The sequence below is a fragment of the Micromys minutus genome (genome assembly GCF_963924665.1).
Source record: "Micromys minutus genome assembly, chromosome: 14".
Lineage (NCBI taxonomy): Eukaryota > Metazoa > Chordata > Mammalia > Rodentia > Muridae > Micromys > Micromys minutus.
The window spans coordinates 53,416,218-53,440,938 of NC_137983.1; the positions used below are offsets into that span (position 1 = coordinate 53,416,218).

General features: G+C 49.8%; 1 protein-coding gene across 1 annotated transcript; it reads left to right on the top strand.

Annotated features, from left to right (window-relative positions):
- Positions 1–1,357: 1,357 nt before the first annotated feature.
- Positions 1,358–23,447, top strand: RAB20 (RAB20, member RAS oncogene family; the record flags this gene model as incomplete). The annotated part of the gene is made up of 2 exons (XM_080929032.1): positions 1,358–1,835; positions 22,511–23,447. The coding sequence occupies 2 exons, from the start codon at positions 1,358–1,360 to the stop codon at positions 23,038–23,040; spliced, it is 1,008 nt and encodes a 335-aa protein (XP_080785158.1). The 3' UTR covers positions 23,041–23,447.
- Positions 23,448–24,721: the final 1,274 nt, after the last annotated feature.

Below are 24,721 nucleotides of genomic sequence, written 5' to 3' on the forward strand. Positions count from 1 at the left end.
CACACCTGGCTTTTATGCCATTTTATTTTTAAGTATTTGTTTTTTGTTTTTGTTTGTCTGTCTGTTTGTTTGCTTGTTTAACTGGATCTCCACTGGGAGGTAGCCTCTCTCCACTAGTATATCATGTAAGTCGGATGTTTCACCTCTGAGAAAGTTGGAACAATTCTGGACACCAGAAGATCCTCAGGCTGCCCACCTGTCAAAGGGGTGCGACAGGGAGGTGGGGGTAGAGACTCTTGCGGCCCCCTGACCTTGGTTTAGATGTTTACACCCATCTCTCTTTCTCAGCTTCTAGGGGACAGGTTGTCTGGTTGCTCCCACAGCCTGGCCCTTTAACTTTCAGCAAGAAGACCTTAATAAATTGGAAGTAACTTAAATTTTTCTGGGAGGGCGTGCCGAGAGGCGGGGCGGCTATCAGAAGCCTGGGGCTCAGAGGAGCCTTCCACGTCCAGAACGTACTCTTTCACCACATTCCCAAGAGCATTGGTCCTCAGTCCTCAGGCAGGGTCTCGAGGCGTTGCTATCTCGCCCCAGTGGAATCTAGCATCAGTACAGGGAGAAGATCCTCGGAGCAGAGCCTTATCTCCCCTTTAAGGAAACAGAACCCGCTGGGCTTTGCCTCCCTGCGTGCTTGAGCCACTGGAGGAAGATTTTGAACGCATTTCACGGGTTCTCTGTTATAGGAGAAAGGGAAACCTTCTAGCAGTCACTGCAAATGCGAAATAAGATTTCCGGTTCTGAACAGCAACTGCTCTCCATTGCGATACAAAAGGTTTCTTGCAGAAGTAAAACGCCCACCTAGCAGGTATCTCCCAGTGTCCTGCCTCCTCCGCGTCCTCCCTTAAATCTCAGCCGATTTCCAAGGGACATTCCCAGCCTGGCAAACTCCACCTGTGTGGGTGCAACCAAGGTGCACCGAGGAGCGCTGGGAAGGGGCAGGGAAGCAAAACAGAAGACGGTGACCAGACAAACACCAGGTCCTGGGCCGTTTTGCGCCTACCCGGGCTGTTGGAGAAACTCGAGTGTCCGAAGGAAGGCGCTCTGGAACTTTCACCTTCGGTCCCGGGTCCTAGGCTCCAAGCTCGGCGACACACAGGGTCGTTCTAAGGGTGGGGGCTAAGCGACACTGTGATCCTGCTAGAGTTGGGGGTTCTGGGAGAGGGGGTTGGCGTTGATTGGGCCAGTGGAGAGGGGTTCCAGGAAAGGGCTGGCTGGGCTGGAGAAGGGCTTGGAGAAGGGATGGGAAGGAGTTGGGGGCGGTAGGTAGGGGCCAGAGCTCTGGAAGGGGCACAAAAATAACGGAGTTTGGGATTACAAGGACGCAGGAGGGTCCTTGAGAGAGAAAGGAGGAGGAAGAATGGGGAGGAGTGGGCGAGGCAGAGGTGATGGAGAGTTTGGATGGGACTTGAGAGAGGGCTGGGGGCGGGGCTTGGGCGGCCCAGGGGGCGTGGGGTGGGCGTGGTGGCCGGGCACCCCACGTGGTCGCAGGGCTGAGTTCACCCTCGGTTACCGAGCCGTGGCGCGCTTTCTCTTAGGCACTTCAGTGAGTTCAGACCTCAGGCCAGGGCCACTAGAGTTCTGGGTCCCTGGAGGTCCGGGTCCGCGTCCCCTGGCATTCTGGACGGGTGACGGAGGAAGCGCAGGGGCCACCTCCTCCGCAGCTATGCGGAAGCCGGATGGGAAGATCGTGCTGCTGGGGGACATGAACGTGGGTAAAACGTCGCTGCTGCAGCGATACATGGAGCGTCGCTTCCCAGACACGGTCAGCACCGTGGGCGGCGCCTTCTACCTGAAGCAGTGGCGCTCCTTCAACATCTCCATATGGGACACCGCAGGTGAGGGCGGCGCCGCCGGGACTGGCGGTCTTCAGGCCTCCGTGGGGTCGACGAGTCATCTATGGGCAAACACGGGGTCTCCACCTTGGGCTATGACATTCATTGCCGCTCTGTCCCCACTTGCCTTGCTTTGCCGATTGAGAAAATCTCCAGTTCAGCTCCACTCTGCGTCTTCGCGAAGATCCAGGTCTTAGGTGCTTTAGCGTCCCCCTCAGGGTGCCCTCCTTTGGTGTACAAGGCAGCCTTAGGATTCGAACGGCGCTGCTATTACCAACCCCTTTATGAACGAGGAAACTGAGGCAGAGAGCGCTGGATCACTCTGCTGGATGTAAGGCGACTGGAGTAGAGTTGGAATCGCCTGGCCTCTCCGACTCACGGTTATTTACCCAGTGCTGGTCTTGGCTGGTGCGCAAGTCACGTGAGTGGAATAGCTTCCTGTACTGGCATTTTTAAGATAGGTAGTGAATTATTTTTAGTGCGTGTACAACTTCGTCTTGGACTTTCCAGATTAGTTTGTTTCTGTCTTCTTCTCTTTCCATGATAGAGAAATAAGCTACTTTAAGTGAAACGAGCCCGGAAATAGTATAGTATAGTTTCAGGGAGAGAGGTTTCTGGTGTCTGAAACTCCAAGTTCTGACTTTTTGTGTTGTTTAAAGAGTGATATACTCAAAAGTCTTGCTCCTAGTCCCTGACGCCTTGTCTTGGGCATATCAATCTATTGAACATGTAATAGATCCTGATTAAAGCTGAGCTAGTGAAGATCTCTGGAACCTTCCCCCACTCCCCTGTCTTCCCCGGTCCTTACTCAGCCACCGCGAGAAATGGACAGATTCCCACTTTTCCGTCTTTCCCCTGACTGTTCTTTACTCCGGGCTGCAGGCAAAGCTTCCGATTTTTCTCGGGCTGTCCAGCGGCCCCCCACTGAGCACCCATGAATGCAATCTCTCAGAGACTAGGCAGACCCTGGACTCCTTTCCTGGTCTCGAACAGAGCTCCGCCTCTTTGCTTGGTTTTAACAGTCTTGCCTGCTGCTCTTGCTTTATAAGGGGAGAAAGCAGAAGGGTCCTCTTTCCCCACACCTCTCAATGTTCCTGGAATAGCCATAGATGTGTGGCCACAGCACTGGGTTTCTGTGTCCCCGTAGGGTATGAAGTAGCAGTTTCAATTTGGTGGGTGGAGCCACTTTCTTCATCAAGGCTGAGGATGTGTTGAATCCGGAATCTTGGTCACCAGAGGATTTTGTAAGACTGCTGATGTGCTGCCTTGAGAGCTTGCTGGTTTCCCTTCATGGGGGCGGGACCAGCTCAGCTCATTTCCCAGCCTCCTTGGCTGCTTTTGTGTTCCTGGAAGCCTAAGTGTGAAGGTTGGAGCCATGCCGGGTGGCCAGGCCCCTTCTCCACATTCCTGATGTCTGGGTACACGTGCTCAGGGGTACAAGGTACAGAGTCAACAGTGCAGTGGTCCATATCACCAACTTTGCGTCCGCTTTACTGGTGACTTCTGGGCTGCCAGACACTTGGAGGGAGCAGAGAAGAGAGGTTGATATTGTTCAGGATTCTGTGTGGAATATCTAGCCTAGAGGGTTACCTTTCCTGCCCCATGTACTGTTTAAAATCCCTGTCATTGGCTTTTAACAGAGCAGAACAAAACTAGCCATGACAGGCAGGTGGGAGAGGTGGCAGCTGGCAAGTACACACCCAGGAGGGCTTTGGGACCGTAGACAGCAGCACTTGGTTAGTTCAGGTTTGACTCTTGACAAAGCCAAAGCTGAATGCTTAGCACCCGGAGCTGCTGAGTGCGGCTGGAGGTTGAAGGACGTGCTTGCTGGCTTGCAACTTATCTATATCTCTTGGTGCAGATTCCTCAGAAGTAGCCCAGTGACAGGCAAGTGGGGCACAGGCCATGTCTGTCTGGGTACAGGCATGTCCCCCCCCCCCATTATGCTGTGGTGACTCACACCCCTTTCTAAAGTGCTCTGATAGAGAGAGGGGGCACTCACCCTTTGTGGTGTGCTCACCGAGGATCAGAGCTGCCAACAGGATGGAGATGTTACCTGCTATTAGCAAATAGATACCAAGTACCATTCACATGCTAAGTTCTGCTTCTGGCCCAAACCAGTACGTGTGCTCCGTGTGCTCCGTGTCAGAGCTGGGCTTGTTGACTATTTACATGCCCTCATATAGGGTGGAGGGTGGGGCGTGGGGTCCTTACTTGAGTATGCAGCTGCTCCCTGTCACCTGTTGTGTGAAAGGGCTTTAACTGTGTGTGGCCTGTAGATAAGCTAGAGTGTATAGGGAAGACCGGGAGGAGGGCTCCACTGATGTAGGTGCCACTCACCTGAAGCTCTGTAAGGAAGCCCATTAAGCTCATTGGTTGCCCAGAGTAAACTCTGATGGCATCCTGCCTTGGTCTGTCCTTGGGGCCTCAGGGGTAGGAAGGAATTTTAGTAATAACAGGCAGCTCGGTTGCTGGTCTTTGTGCTTCGGGTTCCAGAAGAAAGGAATTGCAAAGCATGCATTTCTCACTATTCTCTGAGCTGTTTTGAAGACAATGCGGCAGGATGAGAAAGTGACCCTCGGGTCAGCTCTGACCCCTGTCGCTGGACTCCATTCCTTTTGTGTTGTCCTAACCCTTCCTGACTGCCTCCTCCAAGTCACCTGGCTCCCCCACCCCTCATTCTGGGTGCTCATTCCGGGTGCAGGGACATTGCAGATGAGCTGGGGAAAGCATCTCAGGGCCCCCAGCTCAGATCAAGGGTCTGGTCCCCATCCATGCTCAGCCAAGTATCAGCTCCCTTGCATGGTGGTGTTGGTACTGCTGGTGGGAGCTGAGGATCTTGGACTAGAGCAGACTGGCTTTTGCTTGTGGGGAGGGTGAACCATGCAGGTGTGTGGGAGTGAAGGGGCCTTTCTCTCCCTGGAACCCTGGACTGAGGCCCCGGCCTCCAGGAGCACTCCTGGCTCTGAGGTTAGCAGTCTTGGTTTTACCCTCCTCTCCGTCTTCTGTCTTTGTAAACCGTTTTAGGTGGGCTGTGCCCAGGGATGGGGGTACCCTGCTCGCCAGCTTGAGCACCCTGGGGCAGTCTTCTTGTATTTTCCCTTTTGTCACAGGGTGAGGTGTGGCAGACGCTGTCATAGGTATTTTGGAATCTCCCAGACATCAGGCTCTGTGGACACTTTGTGTGCCTCTGTGATGCCCATTTTGAAGGGCGATATGATTTCCTCAGAGCCTGAGGCTTTTGTAATTTAGAAGTTCTATAACTTCTGGGCAGGGCATCCTGGCTGGTAGACTCAGATGGCTTTGTGACTTAGTCTTTGTTCACAGGCTTTCTCTCTCAGCCAGCAAATACGCACAAAAGTGGAAGCCGCGGGTTACGGCAAACTACAAGGTCCATGTGTTTGCTTTTGAAAATCAGGTGCATTTACCACACGCATTTTGTGAAATGCTCAAAGACTTATTAGAATTTTTAAAATTTTATCACACTCACCGGGCCATCTTGCCAGCCCCAGTTTATTAGAATTTTACTGAAATGTTTGAGCCTGGAAAACTTTCTAAGTTGGTCATTTTCTTGAAAAACGACGGGCCTACGTGGAGTTAAATGACCAAGCGTGAACTGCAGCTCCCCTGGGTGTTTTATGCGGAGTCACGGTGTTGCTGGGGCACAAAGAGTGTGGTACGGTCACTGAGCTGGCCTAGCTAAGGTTCCATTTCCCTATTTTGTGGATTGGCTTTTGTTTTCTTTCTGCTTTACTTACAGATCAGCTTAAGTGCATGGGTATTTTGTCTGCGGGCCAACATGGTGCTAGGGACTGAGTATGGAAGAGCGGTCAGGCTTTTAACCGCTGAGCTGCACTTCCAGCCCCTTCCTTACTTAGATTTAAAAGTGTTTCACCTTATCATCCATGTTCACAGACATAAATAGCCTCTTGTGCAAGTAGCTTCCACTGATTGGAAGTGAATGTCCTTGGGTGAGTCAGGTGGGTGTCTGGGATGATGATGATGATGATGATGTTTAGCTCCTGTCAGCATCTGGGATCCTTTGCCTTCCTCCCTACCTCCATACAATCTTCTAAGGCCTACACAACATAACACCCTCTCGGGGGAGGCGCCTTTCCCTTAGAATATGCCCTCATCACTCTCCTTGCCATTCAAGGGCCAAGGCAAACTGCCGCTTGGTTCTTTCCTGCAGGGAGTTTACAGGCTGAGGAAGCGGCTGAGGTGGAATCTGAGCCTGGGGAAATGCCTCAGAGTTTGTGGACCGAGTCACCCACTGTGCCCTCCTATGCTCTTCCCAGAGTGACATCACTCTGAAGAGAGGGCAGAAAGAAGAGTTGCTATGTGTGTCCATGACCCCTGTGTGGGAGCACACATGCCACACTGTGTAACGTGCATGCCACCTTTGGGAGCGGGAGGGTAGCAGCAGTGTGCCAAGGTGGTAAATTAAAAACCGTCCCTCCTTAAGGCTTCTTGTCACAACGACTGGAGGAATGCGTCAAATACCCCAGCATCTTCTCTCATCGAATGCTCTTCCCAATCACGCTTGTTCTTTTGAGCATCTGAAGTCTTCAGTACCATGCTTAGCATGGCCATGGGGCAGGCTGTCGAGGTCCCCAGGCTGGCTGAAGACTGTGCCCTGTATTCAGGGGAGCCCTGCACCCAGCTCCTGGTACATGGAGTCCTGGAGACAGAGGCACATTTTCGTAGTTCCATGCCAAGGTTCGGGACATGCTGCTTGTGATCTTGTGAGGCACAGAGTGCTGTCTAGGTGTCACACATCCATGCCTGTCCTGGAGGCCGAGCGCTCTCACAGGGCAGGGCGTGCCTCAGTAGAACAGCAGCTGGAGGACTTTGTAACTGCTTCACTGGCTCACAGCTTTCCTGGAATGACTGTTTCACTTCCGATACAGGCATGGGGCTGCCTGTCACAGCTGCACCAGGACTTTGCCGAACTCTGAGGGCGGGGCCCCAGCCTTTACTGCTTCGTGGGAAGAGGTGGAAGCTTTTCTCTCAGAAAGACTCCATTCAAGATAGTGCTCTGAGGGAGTGCTTGCCACAGCAACAAGGCAAGAAAAAAAAAGGCATTAACTCTGGAAAGACGTGAGATGGTCCTTGTCTGCAGACACCATGCTTTTGTGTACAAAGAAAAGCCTGTTAGAGCTGCTGGGCACCAAACAGAATGTGACGAGGGCATGACCCCCCCCCCCAGGGTGTGGCTGAGGAGAAGGTCTTTATTGTAGACCTGAGGGAGAGTACAGCCAGAGGCATCTGGATGAGTCCAGAGCAGGAAGAGAAAGAAGGTGGTGGACAGTTCAGCAAACTGGCTGTGAGAGGAAAGCAGGCCGGGGGTGAGGGGGGGAGAGGACAGGGGCCAGGAGAAGCAAGAGAGAAAGGGGATGGGAGGATGGGGAGAGGGAGGAGCAAGACAGAGAGAGCAGGAGGAGGGAGAGGGGAGGAGGCAGAGAAAGGTGGGAGAGAGGAGGACAGAGGAGGGGGAGGGAGAGAGAGGCAAGGCAGAGCAGGAAGACACACACACAGAGGTTACTAGGAATGCGAACTCAGGAACGGGAAGTCCACAACTGGAGAGGTTTAGGGTTGGGGGCAGGTGAGAAGAACTGAGGGGAACCAAAGGTGCGGAGTGAGGTTGGAGACCAGCATTTGCCCTTGGTGAGGTGACAGGCACCGTTTTTAGCCATTTGTGCCTGGTTTGTTTTGGACCTGTCATAAAAGTTGGTGGTATTTTCATATGCCAACAACGAACTGTTTGAAAAAGACATGAAGAAAGTGGTTGTTCTAGAACAGCATCAAAAAAAAAAAAAAAAAAAAAAAATAAGCCAAATATTGGAAACAGATTTAATCAAGGAGGGGAAAAAGCCGTAGTGTGAAACCAAAGTATTTCTGACAGAAGCCGAAGAGGGTAGAACCGCATGGCGGGGCTCGCGTGTCTGCATGGTCAGACTACTGCCGAAATGCTGATACTAAAAGTTATCTACAGATTCAATTCCCATGCTATTTTCTCACAAAAGTAGAACAAGTTCCCCCCCTCCCCCCAGATTTCTGTAGCACAGCAATGATCCGGAATAGCCAAAGCGATCAGACTGAGAATAGTGCTGGGGTCTCCACACCAGCTTCCTTCAACACACCCCAAACAGGAACAGACAAGCCAAAAACACTGAGCGTGGCAGGGAGCCCAGAGTAAACTCGTGCATTGGTGGCCGGTTGATTTTTAACGAAAGGCCAGGACATGATGGGGAATGGGCAGGCTCTTTAGTGGTTCTGAAAAAGCCGCTGCGCTGCCGTAGGAGACTGGACACCCCTCAAACACCCGAGAAAAATGCACAGACGCAGGACCCGGAAGTGAGGACGTAGGAAAAGACTCCAGACTGTTCCGGGCCCTGTATCTTTACTTTTTTGTGGTCCTCAAGCAAAAGCAGGCAGGGACTACAGAGATGGCTCTGCAGGTAAGGACGCTGGCTTTCCATGTGTGAGGAGCTGAGTTTGGAAGGTCCCACATGGGAGGCCTGGCATTCTTGTGTGTTCACCTGGAACCCCATGCTGGGGTAAATGTGGGGGTGGAGGTGGAGAGCTGGGGTTCAGCCTGGCTGGAAACCAGCAAACCTCAGCTTCAGTGAGAGACCCTGTTTCAGAGGGGAGACCGAAGGGAAGAAGATGTCAAAGATCCTTTTCCAAGAGCCTCACAGGCGAGGGTGCACAACCACACCCAATGCTCAGCACACAACAGACAGATAATCAGGAAAATGGTGTTACAAGTTCCTTGCATACGGAGACTGACCACAGTTCCAGACCGTTTGTCCTGTCTTCACCTTTCCATCCATCAGAGCTGGTGACCTGTCACTTGCTTACCAAGCCACATTTTCTACAGAGACTGCAAAACACATTCCAAACTTAATTAATTTAAAATCTGATTAACTCGGGTCAGCTGTAGTGATGCCATTCTTTCGAAAGGGCCTTTTACCTCCAGAGACTGGAGCTTTTGTTGGCCTCACAACCCAGTTAATAGGCCTTGAGTGACATCCTGCTGTGTAGTCAGCCTGTGATTTGTCTTCTGTATGGCTCTGGCTGGCCTGGGACTCCCTGTGTAGACCAGGCTGGTATTCAAGCTCCCAGAAACCACCCCTCTCTGCCTTGTGAATTGAAGGCTGGCATTGAAGGCGTGCACCACCACAGCCCCGCCTAGCCTACGAACTTAGCCTGCCTTTAAGAGGCCAGTGTAACAGTCAGCCTTCCTGTCTTGGATTTCCCACAGAATCTTAAGTTTTAAGGCCCAAACTAATACACAGCTCCTAAGTTATGTACTCTTCCATGTTCCTGGCCGGGAGTAACGTGTGCATGTGTGTTCATGTGTGTGCGTGTACACGCTGTGGTGATCACATGTTGAAGACAACCAGAGGATTTTAAAGCAACCTTATATAAAAATATCTGACATCAAGTTAAGAGCAACACGGATCTACTTGGTCACAGTATTTTTTGCAGTACGGTTTGTTATCCGGGTCAGCTGGGGTCAGTAACTTAATCCTCAGTAAAATGTCGGTAAAGATTTCTGTATAGCATCTCTTTCCCATGTGATGCTTTCTTTAAGAAAACAAAGATCATTTTTAAAAGATTTATTTATTTATTATATATAAGCACACTGTAGCTATCTTCAGACACACCAGAGAGGGCATTGGATCGCATTACACATGTGAGCCACCATGTGGTTGCTGGGAATTGAACTTGAGACCCCTGGAAGAGCAATCAGTGCTCTTAACCACTGAGACATCTCTCCAACCCCCTGAAGTTCATCCTTATACCCACCTATAAGTGTAGCCACCTCTCCCTTAAATACCTCTCTTTATAGCAAACAAACACCACCTCAGAAAACCTCGGTTGGATAGAGGTCAAGGAATCATGGGGAGCTGACCTCCAGCAGACACGCCTACATCACAATCCAGCATCTCTGGCCAATGAAGATCATGGGAGAGAGAACAGAATTCTTTCAAAAGCCAGAATACCAGGAAGTCTGCCATGAGACAGCCTGTCCCAAAAATGGTTGAACAAACAGGGCCAGAACAATAGCAACATCAATGGATATATTAGCACTGAAGGAGGCAGCCTTCCCGGGGTCACACCACTGCATAGAGGCCCACAGGCAACTGTTAGCTTATTAGGATAAACTTCAGGACGTAGCAAGGAATTATGCTGCTCCAGCAAAAGGGCTGGTAACAGATTCTTCTCTAAGGCCATGGCCTCACTCACCCTGGGAAGTTGCCCTGGCTTCTAGAACCAGGCATGCTTTTCCTCCTCTTAAGTCCAATTAGGCAGCCACTGGTTATGATGGACAGGGGCCAGCCTTTAAGTCTATCAGCTATTGCTGCTGATTGTCATGGTTCACAGGTGTTGCCACTGGAAAGCGCTGGTTAATTGCCTCCCTCTGGTGGCAGCTTGCAGAGTACTTTCTGGAGCCATGGGGGCTAGAATCCAGGAAAGAGGCTTTCAGGTCAGACCCAGCTCACATTGTTCAAGTCCTGTGTCCTAAGTGTCTTCAGCAGCAGGGGCTGATTCTGAACCCCTGACAGGTAACCAAGGGGTACACCGATACTCTGTACTGTTTAAGGAGTCCCAGTCATTTGGAAGGAGGTTTCCTACGCAAGGCACTGCATTTGTTTATTTGTTTGTTTGTTAGATGATGATTCTCGTGGAGAGCATTATCAGCCCAAGCAGATGAACTTCCTTTTATATGTCTATACATCTGTCTGTCTGTCTCTCTTTCTCTCTCACACACACACATAAAATATACACATACTAACATGCATTGTATATAATTTACAATTATAAATTATTTATATGATAAATAATATGATGCAACATTTTCTGTGCTGTTCAATAAATAAAGGACAAAGTCCTTCATTAGGGACAGACAGGACACAGGGAGAGAAGTGAAAATTCAACCTCGTTCACTCTCCGTCAAACTAATGGGGGGTGGGGTGGGTAGCTGAGTTCTCACTTGTTGGCGGGTCTGCAGTGCATGCTGGACTTCTGAAGTTACCTTCATCTGCCAGAGCGTGCTGGCTCCTGATTTGTCAACCTGACACATCCTGTCCCTGGAGACATCTGGGAATCTTGACTGAGAAAATGCCACAAGATTGACCTGCAGGTAAGTCTGTGGGGGCAGTTTCTTGGTTAATGATTGGTGTGGATAATGCTAACCACTGGGGGTGCAGTCCCTGCTACAGGCAGTCCTGAGCTGCATGAAAAAGCAAGCGGAGCAAGCCATGGGGAGAAAGCCAGTAAGCAGTGCTCAGACCCTGCTCTGCCTCACGGTGAACTGTCTGTATGCAGTTGGGTGAAATGAACTCTTTCCCCACTTGGTTCCTTTTGGACCTGGTACTTATCACAACTATAGAAAGACCAAGGCAAATTTTATTGAGGACAACATTTAATTGAGGTTTAGTCCATTATCACCATGATGGGAAGCGTGGCAGCTTCCAGATAGACATGGTGCTTGAGAAGGAGCTGAGAGTTCTACATCTTATCTCGAGGAGGCTCTCTTCTGAATTGGGTGGAGTTTGAGCACTAGGAAATCTCAGCTGCCTAGTGACTCCAAGACCACACCCATTCCAAGGCCACACCTCCTAATAGTGCCACTACCCATGGACCAAGCATTTTCCAACCTCCACACCATCCAGTTTTTCTGGGGTTGGTAGCTGTTGGTTTTCTATCTGTTACAGAGCTTGGAAATTGCGGTTTAGTGCCATACCCAAATTCACCATTTTCATCGGTGGGGTGTGTGCAGATACATTTGTGCTGTTTTTCGATCATCACCAGCTCCACGATCTCCCCCTGAAGCTGGAGGATGAATCCAGGGACTCGAGCTGGCCCAGGAGGGGAGGTACTGTCTACTGTGCCAACCTGCACACCCCTTACCCTCTGGAAAATGGCAGTCTTCTGAAAATGTCCTGTTGCCTTTCTCTCCAGCTCCTGGCTATGCGCATGCACAGTCTACCCTCTGTCACAATGAATCTGACAGTTTTAGGTATTTATTTTAAAATTTCACTCCTGCATACTTCCTGATGTTATATTTTGACCTGATAATCAGTTCTTATAAAATACTCAAATATGTAGTAAATGGGCTTTGCAGGGGTCTTGTTGCCCCCCACCACTTAAATGACAGGTGACTGAATGTCTGAGCCTCTGTCAAGTTCTTTCTCTGGAGAAAAGGCTGAATAGGATGCCCTAGGGACGGTACTGAAGAGAAAATGCCTGTACCCTTCTCAGAGGGCTTTGTAAGCTGCAGAAGGGAGTTATTCCGGTCAGCGAAGACCTTAGAGTTCTGGGGTGTCTGCAGAGTGATGTACCCCCATTAGAGGCTCTTCTGAATAATGCATTTCAAGAACACCCCTTCTAGACTCTTCTTAAAGTGGTTCATTCTTGTGGTCCAGTCTTGACTTTGAAGCAAGTTAAAACTTGTTTGAAGCTGACTTTAGCTTCCTGCTTTAATAAGGAGACTTTGCAAGAGACTGGATTTTTCTTTGTTAATCTCCTTTGAGAATCGGTAGCCAGCAGGCCACACAGTGCCTGCTGAAGGAAAAGGGGGTCTGGACGAGGCTCTGTGAGGGCTTTTGTCTGCCTGCTCAGTCGGTTATGTAAGTATTTTTCCTGGGTGTTACCGGGTTACCCTCAGTAAATCATTTCTTGAACACATATGGTTCAGGTGGCACTGCTGAGCTGGGTGACAATACTCAAGTGTGTTTCACTGTGAAGTACACCCTGCCTTCTGTGATCAGGGTGTTTAGAAGTGGCTTCACCTGTCCACATGCTGGCTTTGGGTGGCCCGGCATTTTGGACTGATTCAGCTTAGCTCTTCCCACAGAGTGGCAACCCCAGTCCTCTGAGCCAGATTCACATTTCATCTCCAGTGTATACAACGCGATGCCTTGTGTCTTGCGTTTCCACTTCTGTCCATGTCCTCTGTGGGAGGGAGGAAGCTCCGTCTAGCTTTTCATTCTTTGAGCTTCTCTGGCTCTGTGGGTTTGCCTGACCGATTATTTCTTGAGATTGTGACATACCAATATTCTTTTATTTTGTGTGTGTGTCTGTGTGTGTGTGTGTGTTGTATGGTTTTGTGAGGTTGACTTGGAGTGTCTTCCCCAGCTATTACCTTCCTCAGATTTTGAGGCAAGGTCTCTCACTGAACCTGGGGCTCACCAGTTTAGCTAGATGGACTGGCCAGTGCGCCCCGAGGACCAGTTCGTCTTCCTTCAAGGCGCCAGGGTTACAGAAGTACATTGCCATATCTTGCTTTGTCTTCTGGGTTCAAGGTCATCCAGACTCAGGACTTCCTGCCTGTAGGCAAGCACTTCACTGACAGAGCCTCTCCCGAGGCCAGCAGCCTTCTTTTTTCTGACATCTGTTTCCCCAACATTTCAGAGTAGGAAGGTTGCTTTCAGAGGTTGACAGGTCACATGGTATGAGGGTCAGGGACCTGAACTCTGACTGTAACCTGCCCTACTGCCTGAATGGCGGGGCTCCTGTGACAGTGGCTCCTGTGACCATAGAGCAACATTGCCTCATAAGCTTTAATGCCCTAGGTTCTGTGGCAGCCACCCTGAGGTTTACACCTGCCTCCTCACAGGTCTCAGGGTTGCTTCTGTCCCCACTGTGCATCTAGGGAGGCTTTGACCTCTAGGTCCTTAGCCTCCTGCATAGCTGTTCATGGATAGACCTCTTCCTTGTGTCTGTCAGGAGTGATAAAGGACCAGACTTGGTTCTTCATTTATCATGAAGTCAGAAGGGAGAGCAAAGGTCATTCCTTAAGTGGCCATGATGGGGTTTAAGGTTGAGAAACAAAGTCAGATGCTGGTGTCTCTGGGATCTCTGTACTTGGGTAAGTCCTGTGCTCAGGAAGTGAGTGGCTTTGCTGACTTGGTTCAGGGGTAGCATTTGGGTTTTGTGACGCAAGTCCAGTGTCATGTGATCGATTCTTACCAACTTTTCCTTGTTCACTGAAATTTGTGATTGGCTTGTCTTGATTTTGAAGGTGGGACAAGGGGTGGCTGGGCTAGGAGGAAGGAACACCCCCTTGCCCGTCTGACCCTTGTACATTGTGAGGACACCGAGGAAAAGGAAGTGCGACTGTTGATTGGTTCATGGTTTCTGATTTCCCGATGAGGGTGAAGGGTGGCGGCCCCCAGTCTAGGCCTGAGTAGCCCAGGGCTGCTTTAGAGAATTTTACACAGTCTGTGGCTTACCACAATAGAAACTTGTTCTCTTGAAATTCTGGAGTTGGATGTCTGAAGTTCAGGTGCCAGTGGCTGGCTTCACCACAGAGCCAAAACCAAATATCACTCTCCTCTGGGGGATCTCCACAGTCCTGTCCCCAAGTCACAGCCTGCTGAGCACTGGGTGCTGTCTAGTGTGATGAGATCTTAGCTAATTGTCTCCCCCAGAGAAGGTCAAGACACAGGGTGGAGATGAGGACTTGGGTTATCTTTTAGGGGCATAGCTGAACCCACATTAGTGACCATAGTGTAAATTTGTCTGTTTTTGGACATTAGTGGTGCTGTCCTACTCTTTTGCTCACCTTTCAAGAAGGAAGCGAAAGTCGGGACTCTGTCAGGGTTCTGAAAAGACACAGTGTCCTAGGTGCCGCTTCCCATGTGGGACTGAGAACAGTGTGGTCGGACAGTCAGACACCCACCTGACCTGCACTGGTGGACAGGTGCATGTGGCCTCTGCTTCAGAGACTTTAAGTTCATCTGTGCTGTTTAAACACAGCCACGGTCCCATGTGAACTGAACAGTGGAGGTGTCACATGGAGTAAAATGCACTCCAGTTCAGAAGCGGTGGCTTAGACAAAAGACATGGTCTCAGTCGCTTTCCGTGGATTCTATATTGAGGTGGTGATATAAGTTATGTTGGTCAAATAAGATACAAAATTAAAATAAACACTGCCTTTCATTGTCTCTAGTGTGTGTATATACACATATGTTTTATGTGTGTACGTATGTTTGCACGTGCATGTATGTGCACTGCATATGAATATACAGGCCAGAGGTCAACCTCAGATGCCGTTCCTTGGGATGTGGTTCATCTTGTTTTTGAGACAGGGATTCTCGCTGAACTGGGTGGGCTGTTGGCAGCCGCAGGGGCTGGTGGTGTGAACCAGGTCTCAACCAGTGACCCATCTTCCTAATGCCGTGACCCTTTAATACAGTTTCTCATGCTGCGGTGACCCACAACTGTAAAATCATCTCTGTTGCAGCTTCATGACTGTAATTTTGCTACTGTTATGAATCATAATGTAAACATCTGTGTTTTACAATGGTTTTAGTTGACCCCTGTGAAAGGGCCATTTGACTTCCAAAGGAATTGTAACCCACAGGTTGAGAACTGCTGGTGTAGACCAGTGTCTGGGCCACTCCAGACTTTGTCTACAGGGTCATAGGGTCTTCTCTTCTGTGTGTGTTTTCTGTGGACACTTGTAATAGGGTTTAAGGCCCTTGGGATACTTCAGAAAACTTTCTAGACCCTAACTATTTCCTAATAAGATTCTATACATTGGTTCTGGGGATGAAGGTGGGGACGTGTCTTTGGATTTATAATGTAGAAAATTCCCTTTCTCAGGACACAAGCTTAAAGGATAATAAAGGAGGAGGAGGTCACTTAAAAACCCAGCAAACAGCTCAAATTTTAGATTCCTTGTCATAGTTTTCATCACCCTTAACCCCTTCAATTGTGAAGTGTGGTCCCAGACTTGAGGCTGGCTGCTGATCCCGGTAGCCCCGCCTTTTCTTTCTGGGCCCTCGAGTTGAACTCTGAAGGCGAAACCAGTGTTGGACAGCTGCCAGGCCTTGTGGCTCCTTATACTTTGAAGGCTGAGAGAAGTCTGTGTGCTGCAGGGAATTTCCACCATTGGACTTTCGGTAGAAACCACCAGCTAGGTCAGGAAGTCAGGAAGAGAGACTGCCAATGGGGAAGTGGTCAGTGGGGGGGGGGGGTTGGTCCTGAGCACTGTTGTATTGATGTGAAAGAACTCAAGGATCAAGGCAACTCTTAGGAAAGGAAGCATTTAATTGGGGGCTGGCTTACAGCTTCAGAGGTTTAGTCTATTGTCATTATGGTGGTGAGGGCATGGTGGCAGGCAGGGAGGGATGGTGTTGGAACTGTGATGTCAGCTGGCTGTCTCAGGGCCCCCACCTCAGGAAGTACATACAGTATGTGGAGATATTATATCCTGACCTACAGGTTAAGAGAGACACGCTGGACCTGGTGGGGGCTTTTGAAACATCAAAGCTCACCTCCCAGGAGCACACTTCCTCCAAGTAGGCCCCAACTAGAAGGATTAGATTTAATCCTTCTAATCCTTTCCAACAACTACATTCCCTGGTGACTAAGCAAGCATTTAAGTATATGAGCCTATGGGGAGGGGATTCTCATTCAAACCACCACAGGGCAGCACACTACTCCTGGTGTTTGAAAGTGCACAGCCTTGTGGGGCATCATATCTGGTGTATGAGGGTCCAGTTACCCAGCAAACTGCAGCTCTCTGAGGCTATGCCTCTGTGTGTGCGTTGGGAATGGATTTTGATGGGTGGTCTAGAGATGATGTACCCAGGAAGTCGGGCTGCTGAGACCACTTACACTTCATAGGGAACCCCAACAGTTAAATGCACCTTTTATCCTGAGGTATAGGTCTTATGAAGCCAAAATGTTACTTTGGTAGTATTAGGCCCTTCCCTCAGGGAATAGCTCAGGCTGAGATCTAAGGAGGATGGCTGGGTTTCTGTCTGGGTACTAGGAACATCCTAGGGGTCCTAGGGGATTCCCGAGGCAGAACCACTAAGTGACAGAAGGTTCCAGCTCATCTGAGACATTGTCAGAGGAACAACCAGACGTCGCTGGACCAAACCCTGGCCTGTGGCCTGTCTACGGTGGCTCGTGCCATGACCTATTGCAAAGAATGTCATCAGTGGTATGATTTGTTTGTCTCTGAGCTCACTGTGTAGACCAGGCTGGCCTCAAGCTCACAGGGATCCACCTAAGTGCTGAAGTGCTAGGAACACTCCTGCATGCTGAGATTTAAGATGTGGGCTATCACGTCTTCAGTAGCGTTTTCTTAGAGAAGCCCTCGTGCATGGAAGAGTCTCAGATGGAGCCTGTCAGCGAGCCTGTGGCTTCTACCCCACACTCTGTATATACTGCCTGAAGTGGGACCATAGGCCTGCAGGCAGCCCATCTCGTGAACCTAGGTCAGTGGTTCTCAGCCTTCCAAATGCTGTGACCCTTTAATACAGCTATTCATGTTGTGGTTAAACCCCAACAGTAAAATGCTACATCATAACTGTGATTTTGCTACTGTTGTAAACCATAACATCAACATCTGTGCCTTCTGATGGTCTTAGGTGACCCCTGTGAAAAGGGCTGTTTAATCTCAAAGGTGTTGAGACCCCACAGGTTCAGAACCACTGGCCCAGGGACACATAGAGCCCCCTTTTCCTTGTTGCATGAAGATTTCACTATAAGGTTTTGCAAACATCCCTGGAGAGCCGTGACTTCCACAGAGCATCCCAGCATCAGATACTTTAGAAACAGATGCAGATGGTGTGTTCTCCATCTTGTGTATTGAAGGGAGTTCATGGCTGACTGTAAATGTTGTTTGAAATTCACTGGACTTCATGAAGTGGAACTCAAATAACCTTTCTAGTAACATGTGTGTGTTGAACTTGAAAACACTGGGGTATCCATAATTTTATGAAAAAAGAAAGTCTACAGGAAGACATGTCGCTGCTCGGCCCAGGCTGAGCCATGCAGGTCTTCAAGGCTGGGCTCCTGGCTCTGACCTTTGTCCTTGTCCCCACCTCTGCTTCCGTGGCTCTTTTTGGGTTATCTTTTCTGTTTGCACAGGGATTCTGCTGGCTCCCGGCTAATAGGCTGTGGGGCTGCCTGGGGTAGAAATTGATTGACAAAATTCCCTTTTTCTCTGGGCTTGCCCGGAGCTTATAGAAGTGATCTGAGTCTCATGTTTCAGGAGTTACTTCTAAAAAAAAAGTGTTTATTTTCTCTGGTTCTGAGTAATGCAACCCAGACTGGTGCCTCAATTCTGGCTGCACACTCTATCGATCTCATGTGGATCTAGGATCGGAGTTTCTGCAGTTTTGAAAGTGCCGCCTTCCTGTACCCCGTTCATTGAGAGTACGCGGGCAGGGTTGTCCGTGATTTCTGAGGTTACAAACCAACACATTCAGAGATGGAGCACAGAAGTAAAAAATCACAGATGTTTGGACTCAAAGACTGTTTGGCTGTGGGGACTGGGGAATGTGGCAGAGAGTGACTGGGCTCTTTTCAGAGTCCCGGGAGCTGACCTGGGTTACTGTAGGACATTTCTCCAGATTTGCTTCTGGGCCTTTTTAAACCCCTGAATCAGAGAAGCACCCAGATTGGGGAGAAAGCCATTCTCAAGAACCAGGAAGACTCAGGGCATGGGTCAGCTGCCCAGGCGACCAGCCAGCCGCAGAGACAGTCAGCAGAAGTGTATCTGGGAGAGTAGAGCCTGACTGAATGTGTACTCGGTGAGGGGGAGGAGTCAAACGATGTATTGATCACATGCTAGGTCCAGTGCTAAGCTATTTGCCAGGATGAATTCATTCTCTTTTCTCAACTTCACCTTGACAGGTGTTTCTACATTTCAGCTGTGGGGAAACTTACACTGAGTGTGAGAGGCTTGCTGGGCTCACAGGGACTTTCTGTGTAGATGTTGCAATCCCGGGGAAGTGGTCAGATGTTGGTTGCCAATGCTAGTGTCCAGGAAGGAGGCCATAACACACTGCCTGTGGTATTAGCTTAGTTCTTAAGGAAGCCAATCTCCTTGGCCACGGACCTAGGAATCTAGTGCGAAGGAGGCAGGGTAGGGGGATGACATGCCCTTGTCTTACCAGGGGGAGGGTCTCGGGACCTGTTCAAGTCTGTCTGACTGCGTACAAGTTCCAGGACACAGAGGAGGACTGTGACTTATGAAGGCAAAACGAGTGTGGAAAAGCCAAAAGGTAGAGACACCTTGTCATCCGGTTTCTCTGCCTTGTCTCAGTGCCCAGGGTCTCGTCATGGTGCCTGTCCCCTTTATCTGGGATCGTCTCTCAGTGGACACTGCCCACATCTGTGCCACCCGAGAGTCCTGTTAGCCACCGGAGATCTGAGTGTGAGGACGAGCCGGGAAGTCCATCTGATTTGCTGATGTCATTATATGATGTCATAATGTGACGCGCCTGGCTGATTGGCCCTCCCTCTGCTGCCTTCGGGGTTCTCATCCCACACCTACTTCCTTCAGCATTTGCAATCCTCATTTTATATGACCACTGTTTTCTTTTCCAAATTCGAATCCTACTTTTTTCCAGGACAGGGTCTCACTGTGTAGCCCAGGTTAACCTACAGCTGGCACCCCCCTATTCCAGTTCTCCAAGTGCTGGGTTGCAGGCATGTGTTGCCATTTCAGGCTTCCAGTCATTCTTATCTGGGACAGAAGCTATTTGGGGTGTGGGCGTTAATACAGTTCTTTCTTTGTCCTTAGTGAACTATGTTACAGAGACTTGAAAAAATTCCTTCACGCTGGTGGAATGTCCTCTTTGTGTCCTTGGGGCTGCTCTCCAGTGGAATCTGTGGTTAAATGGATAACATTCTAGCTGTTGGAAATTTTATGATCCTGGACAAGTTGTCCTGAGAGATGTCTGGTATTTGTGTGTATGTGTGTGTGTTTGCATATGTATCACATATATGTTCATGTGCACGCATGTGTGTGTGTGTTTGAGTGTATTGTATGTATACATGCATGTGTGTATGTGTGTATGGACACTTATGTGTGTGTATGCATGTGTGCGTATGCATGCATGTTTGAGTATGTTTGTGTGTGTTGGAGGAGCATTTCTCCTTTGTAAGCAAAGGTCTGTCTTGTCAGTGTTGAGACTCTGTAGCAGGACAGTAGCCACATGTTTGGAGGATAGCACGGTTTGGCTGGGCATAAGTACCCCTTAAAAATACAGTCATTTCAGAATGGTTGATGATGGGGTGGGGTTTGTTGCTGCCTGACTGAGAATAGTGGTGGGGAGGGGCCAGGGACACCATCATTTGTTTTCCATAGACTCCTTGACTCAAATGGGGTGTAAAACCTTTCAACATAGTCAGGATTTTACTGTGGTGAGCAGACACCATGACCAAGGCAACTCTTATAAAGGACATTTAAGTGGGGCTGGCTTACAGGTTCAGAGGTTCAGTTCATTATCATCAAGGCGGGAGCATGGCAGCATCCAGGCAGGCATGGTGCAGGAGGAGCTGAGAGTTCTACATCTTCATCTGAAGGCTGCTAGTGGAAGACTTGACTTCCAGGCAGTTAGGGTGAGGGTCTTAAGCTCACACCCACAATGACACACCTACTCCAACAGAGCCACACCTAATAGTGCCACTCCCTGGGCCAAGCATATACAAACTATCCCAAACATCTCAGTGGGATGAGCCCAACATTTACTCAGATAATAGATTAAAGGGCATTAGCTACAGACAAAGGCGACTCTGAAATACAGTTGTCTGGATGTGCTTAAAGATTATTACTGATTTTGGGAAAGTGGTGTTGGGAGGCAGAGGCAGCTGAATCTGAGTTCAAAGACAGCCTGGTCTACACAGCAAGTTCCAGGTCAGTCTAGTGATAAAAACATGGTGAGACCCTGTCTAAAAAACAAACAAACAGCCCCATACAGTTGGTATGTGTTTTTGTTGGTATATATTTTACTATCACCATAGTAAATGTCTTAGTCCCTTTCCCTGTTGCTGGGCTAGACTCCCTGACCAAAGCAACATAGGGGAGAAGGGGTTTGTTTCAGCTCACGTAAGGGTGCAGTGGGTCATGGCGGGCAGTCAAGGCGGCAGGAAGAGGTTGGTCACATGGCATCCACAGTAACTGAGAGATGAAGGCAAGCTGCCACTCACCCCCCTCTCCTTTATACAGTGCGGGGGGGGGGGCAGCCAGGGAAGGAGCCGCCCACAGTGGATGGTCATCCCTCCTAAGTTAGAGCACAATGAAGCAGATTTCCCACAGGTGCTCTGAGGCTGTTTCGTTGTGGCTCTAGATCCTGTCTAGTTGCCGGCCCATGGTAATGAGATCCAACCACAGGTGGAATAGCTACTGTGGCTTTGAAATGGTTACATTGTGGTTTTTGCATGGTTGGTGGGATGGAAAACATCCGTCTGTGGTGATAAAGGTTCCTCAGGAGCACTGCTGCGGCTTGACGCTGGTCCCTGTGGCTGTGGAGTGCGGCATCGAGCAGTGGCTCCCCCTGTCCTTACATCGATGCTTCCTGAGTGTGTCCCCATGTCACAGCACAAATGCTGCAGATGTGAGAACGCTCCTGAGCTGACGGCTGGGATCCTCACCCAATGAGTACAGACCATCGCGTTTCCTCAGAGTCTGATCTGACTGGGACATTGCAGAGTGTGACGGACTGTCACTGTTAGAGATCCACTGTGGGGCTGTAGCTCAGTGTCGGGTACTCATGTCACATGCACAGTGTTACACATACACACATGCACCCAAAATCAAGACCCATGCGGGCAGCATTGTTTTAAAATTTTTTAAAAAGATTTATTTATTTATTTGTTTGTTTGTTTGTTTATTTATTTAATGTATATGAATACACTGTAGCTGTCTTCAGATAGCATCAGAGGGTTGTGAGCCACCATGTGGTTGTTGGGAATTGAACTCAGGACCTCTGGAAGAGCAGTTAGTGCTCTAACCACTGAGCCATCTCTCCAGCCCTGTTTTAGATTTTTAATATTTTATCTGTATAGGTGTTTTGCCTGCAGGTATGTCTGTGTACCACTTGTGTCCCTGGTACCTGCAGGGGACAAAGAGGGCACCAGATCCTCTGGAACTGGAGCACACATAATTAGGAGCCCTCATGAGGGTGCTGTGAATTGAACCTATGTCCTCTGGAAGAGCAGCCAGTGCTTTTGGCCACAGAGAGAGAGAGAGAGAGAGAGAGAGAGAGAGAGAGAGAGAGAGAGAGAGAGAGAGAGGTGAGCATGTGTAGGTCCAGGCTTGCACACGCTATTACCGTTCCTTCCACACAGTGTCTTTCTTTCACTGAATCTAGAGCTAGGACAGTGCTAGCAAGCTCCAGCAATTCTCTTGTCTTTCTTCCACCCCAGGGCTGGGTTTATTGGTATGCATGTGGCCACATGTTTTTTTTTTTTTTTTTTTTTTTTTGAGACTGAGTCTCGATATGTAACCCCTGCTACCGGGATCTCAGAGGTCTGTCCTATTCTGGGGCCCTAGTGCTCCTGAGGATTGAAGACACGTACCACCACTCATGACCACAGACATCTTTTTACATGGGTGTGGGGATTTGAACTCAGGTCCTCAAAGCATTTTGTTTCAAAGTGAGAAAATGCAACTACTCTCGGATCGGGAGGCACCTGTGTGTCCCTTGTCCCGAATACTGACAACAGCGGTGTGAAAAATGCTTCTGGTGCCTGGGGCCAGCTTTAACCAGACATGCGGTCCTGTTCAGTCACCTGGGCCAGCTTTATGTGGGCACCGGCGGCTCAGTCTTCTGCCCTGGAGTCCTAAATGAGCACCGTTTGGTAATGGCGTATCCTGAGACTAACAATCGTCTTTCTCTCATTTCTTCCTCCAGGGAGGGAACAGTTCCACGGTCTGGGCTCCATGTACTGCCGGGGAGCGGCTGCTATTATCCTCACGTACGACGTGAGCCACCCGCAGAGCCTGTCTGAGCTGGAGGACAGATTCCTCAGCCTGACAGAGACGGCCAACAATGACTGCCTGTTTGCCATTGTGGGAAACAAAGTGGACCTGACCACGGAGCGGGCCACAGAGGGCGGGGAGAAGGAAGGACAGGCCTCTGGGAAGGCAGGCAGCTGTGTCTCCCCCAAGGTGCCCAAGCAGGTGCATCCGGAGGACGCGATGGCCCTTTACAAGAAGATCCTGAAGTACAAGATGCTAGACGAGAGGGAGATGCCAGCCGCCGAGCAGATGTGCTTTGAGACCAGTGCCAAGACGGGACAGAATGTGGACCTCCTCTTTGAAACCTTGTTTGACCTGGTGGTACCTATGATCACCCGGCAGAGGGCTGAGGAGTCATCTCAGACTGTGGATATAACCATCTGCAAAACACCCAAACAGACTAGATCCGGGTGCTGTGCCTAATGGCAGGAGGTCTGTCTTGTCCTCTGGTGTGTGTGGGAGCCACTGGGCTGAGAAGTTTCACACAACACTGTGTCCAGAGGACAGTGGGCGGAATGACCACCAGCTGCTGATATAGGCCTGAGTACCCAGCAACCTCCGGGCATCTGGAGGTGGCACTCAAACCCTCCGTGGGGCCAGCCTGGTGCCACCTCATCTACCGCCCTGTGTCTCTCTCATACCGTCACGGAGCCTGCAGCCGGAAGACACGCCTTGAACTGGTCTTGTCTCTCGAAGTCTCTGCACCCTGCATGGTGGTGTGTGTTCTCAGAGGCCCGTCTCTACTGTGATTCATGTATGGTCTTCCCATTTGATACCTGTACCTTGATATGTTAAGATGATGACTCTCCACATTTAATTTATATAAATCAGGAAAGGCTGTTTTTTATACTGGGTGAAGCCAGATGGGCTATACATTATTAAAAACGATTTGGGGGAACGCCTTGTTACTGGCATGTTTGACTTTATTTGAACCATAGGAGATTCCTTAATTCTAGGAGGAGTGGGAGGGTGGGTGGGGGTGGCTACCATGAACCTGTCTTTAATGTGACAGCGAATCTCTCTTTTGAGATTCAGGCCTGATCAATGCCAGGACATTCGGTTGAGTCTTTTACCAAGTTGTCTGGACCGCCTGGACTGTCATGGCGGCTGCACCCATAGCTTTGATCCTGATCTGACTCCCGCATCCCCCGTCCCAAGTCAAAACCCCTTTGTGGTTTTCCTGTGGGTGGTGAGTTAGCGGCTCTGCAAGAAGCTGACAGGTGAATGTGGGAGACAATGCCTGTGTTCTTAGACATTCATTGAGAGCAAGCAGGCAGAAACTGGGGCTCCGTGAGGCAGAGAGGCCAGCATTGTGGGTGGGTTTTGCTGACGCCTTGGTTGGCCTGATTGCTGTAGGTCTGAGTGGCCTTCCCCACAAAGCCTGCATCTTTCAGAAGAGACACTGTTGCACCTGCCAGCGTGGGTTAGAGCATCACAGCAAAGGCTTCCTCCTGCTGAAGCATCTCAGAGCCCCCAGGTTCAGTTTCACAATAGCTTGTTAAAAACTGAAAGTGAGTCCGCTTCCCACGGAAGTATCCCAATAGAGGCAGAAGCTGTACTTCCTGTCCTCGAGATATGTCTTGTTCAGTAACACATCTGGGAAGTGTGTGACTCAAAGAGCCTGGGGTCATTCTTTTGACACTGGAGAGTGAAACTGTGCTCACATGACGTGGGTTTTGCTGTTCATGTTTAAGGTCCTGGATGGGCAGGTGAGTTTCCTGGACCCTTTCTTCACAGGATTGTCTTTCTTGTCCTGTCTGCATGAAGTTTCTCAGCTGCTGAATCACCACGTGCCCAGGGGTTGGTATTCAGGGACAGAACGACACATCCACTTTGGTATGTCACCTGTGTTTGCTACTCTGGAAGTAAAAATAGCTGTGGGCTCTTTCACTGTCCGTCACCGGCCCTGTGTGGCCTGAGTGAGGGACAGTTGACTCATCAAATGCCTGCTTAGCAGTCTGTGTGCCATCGAGTGACACAGTGTCCTGAGCAGTGCTTCTTGGGGACTTTGTAGATTATTAACTTTGGTTAGGGTTAGGGTTAGGGTTAGGTGCGGGAAATGGTCTGGGATCATGCCTCCCAACACACTACTTTCCTTTGTCCT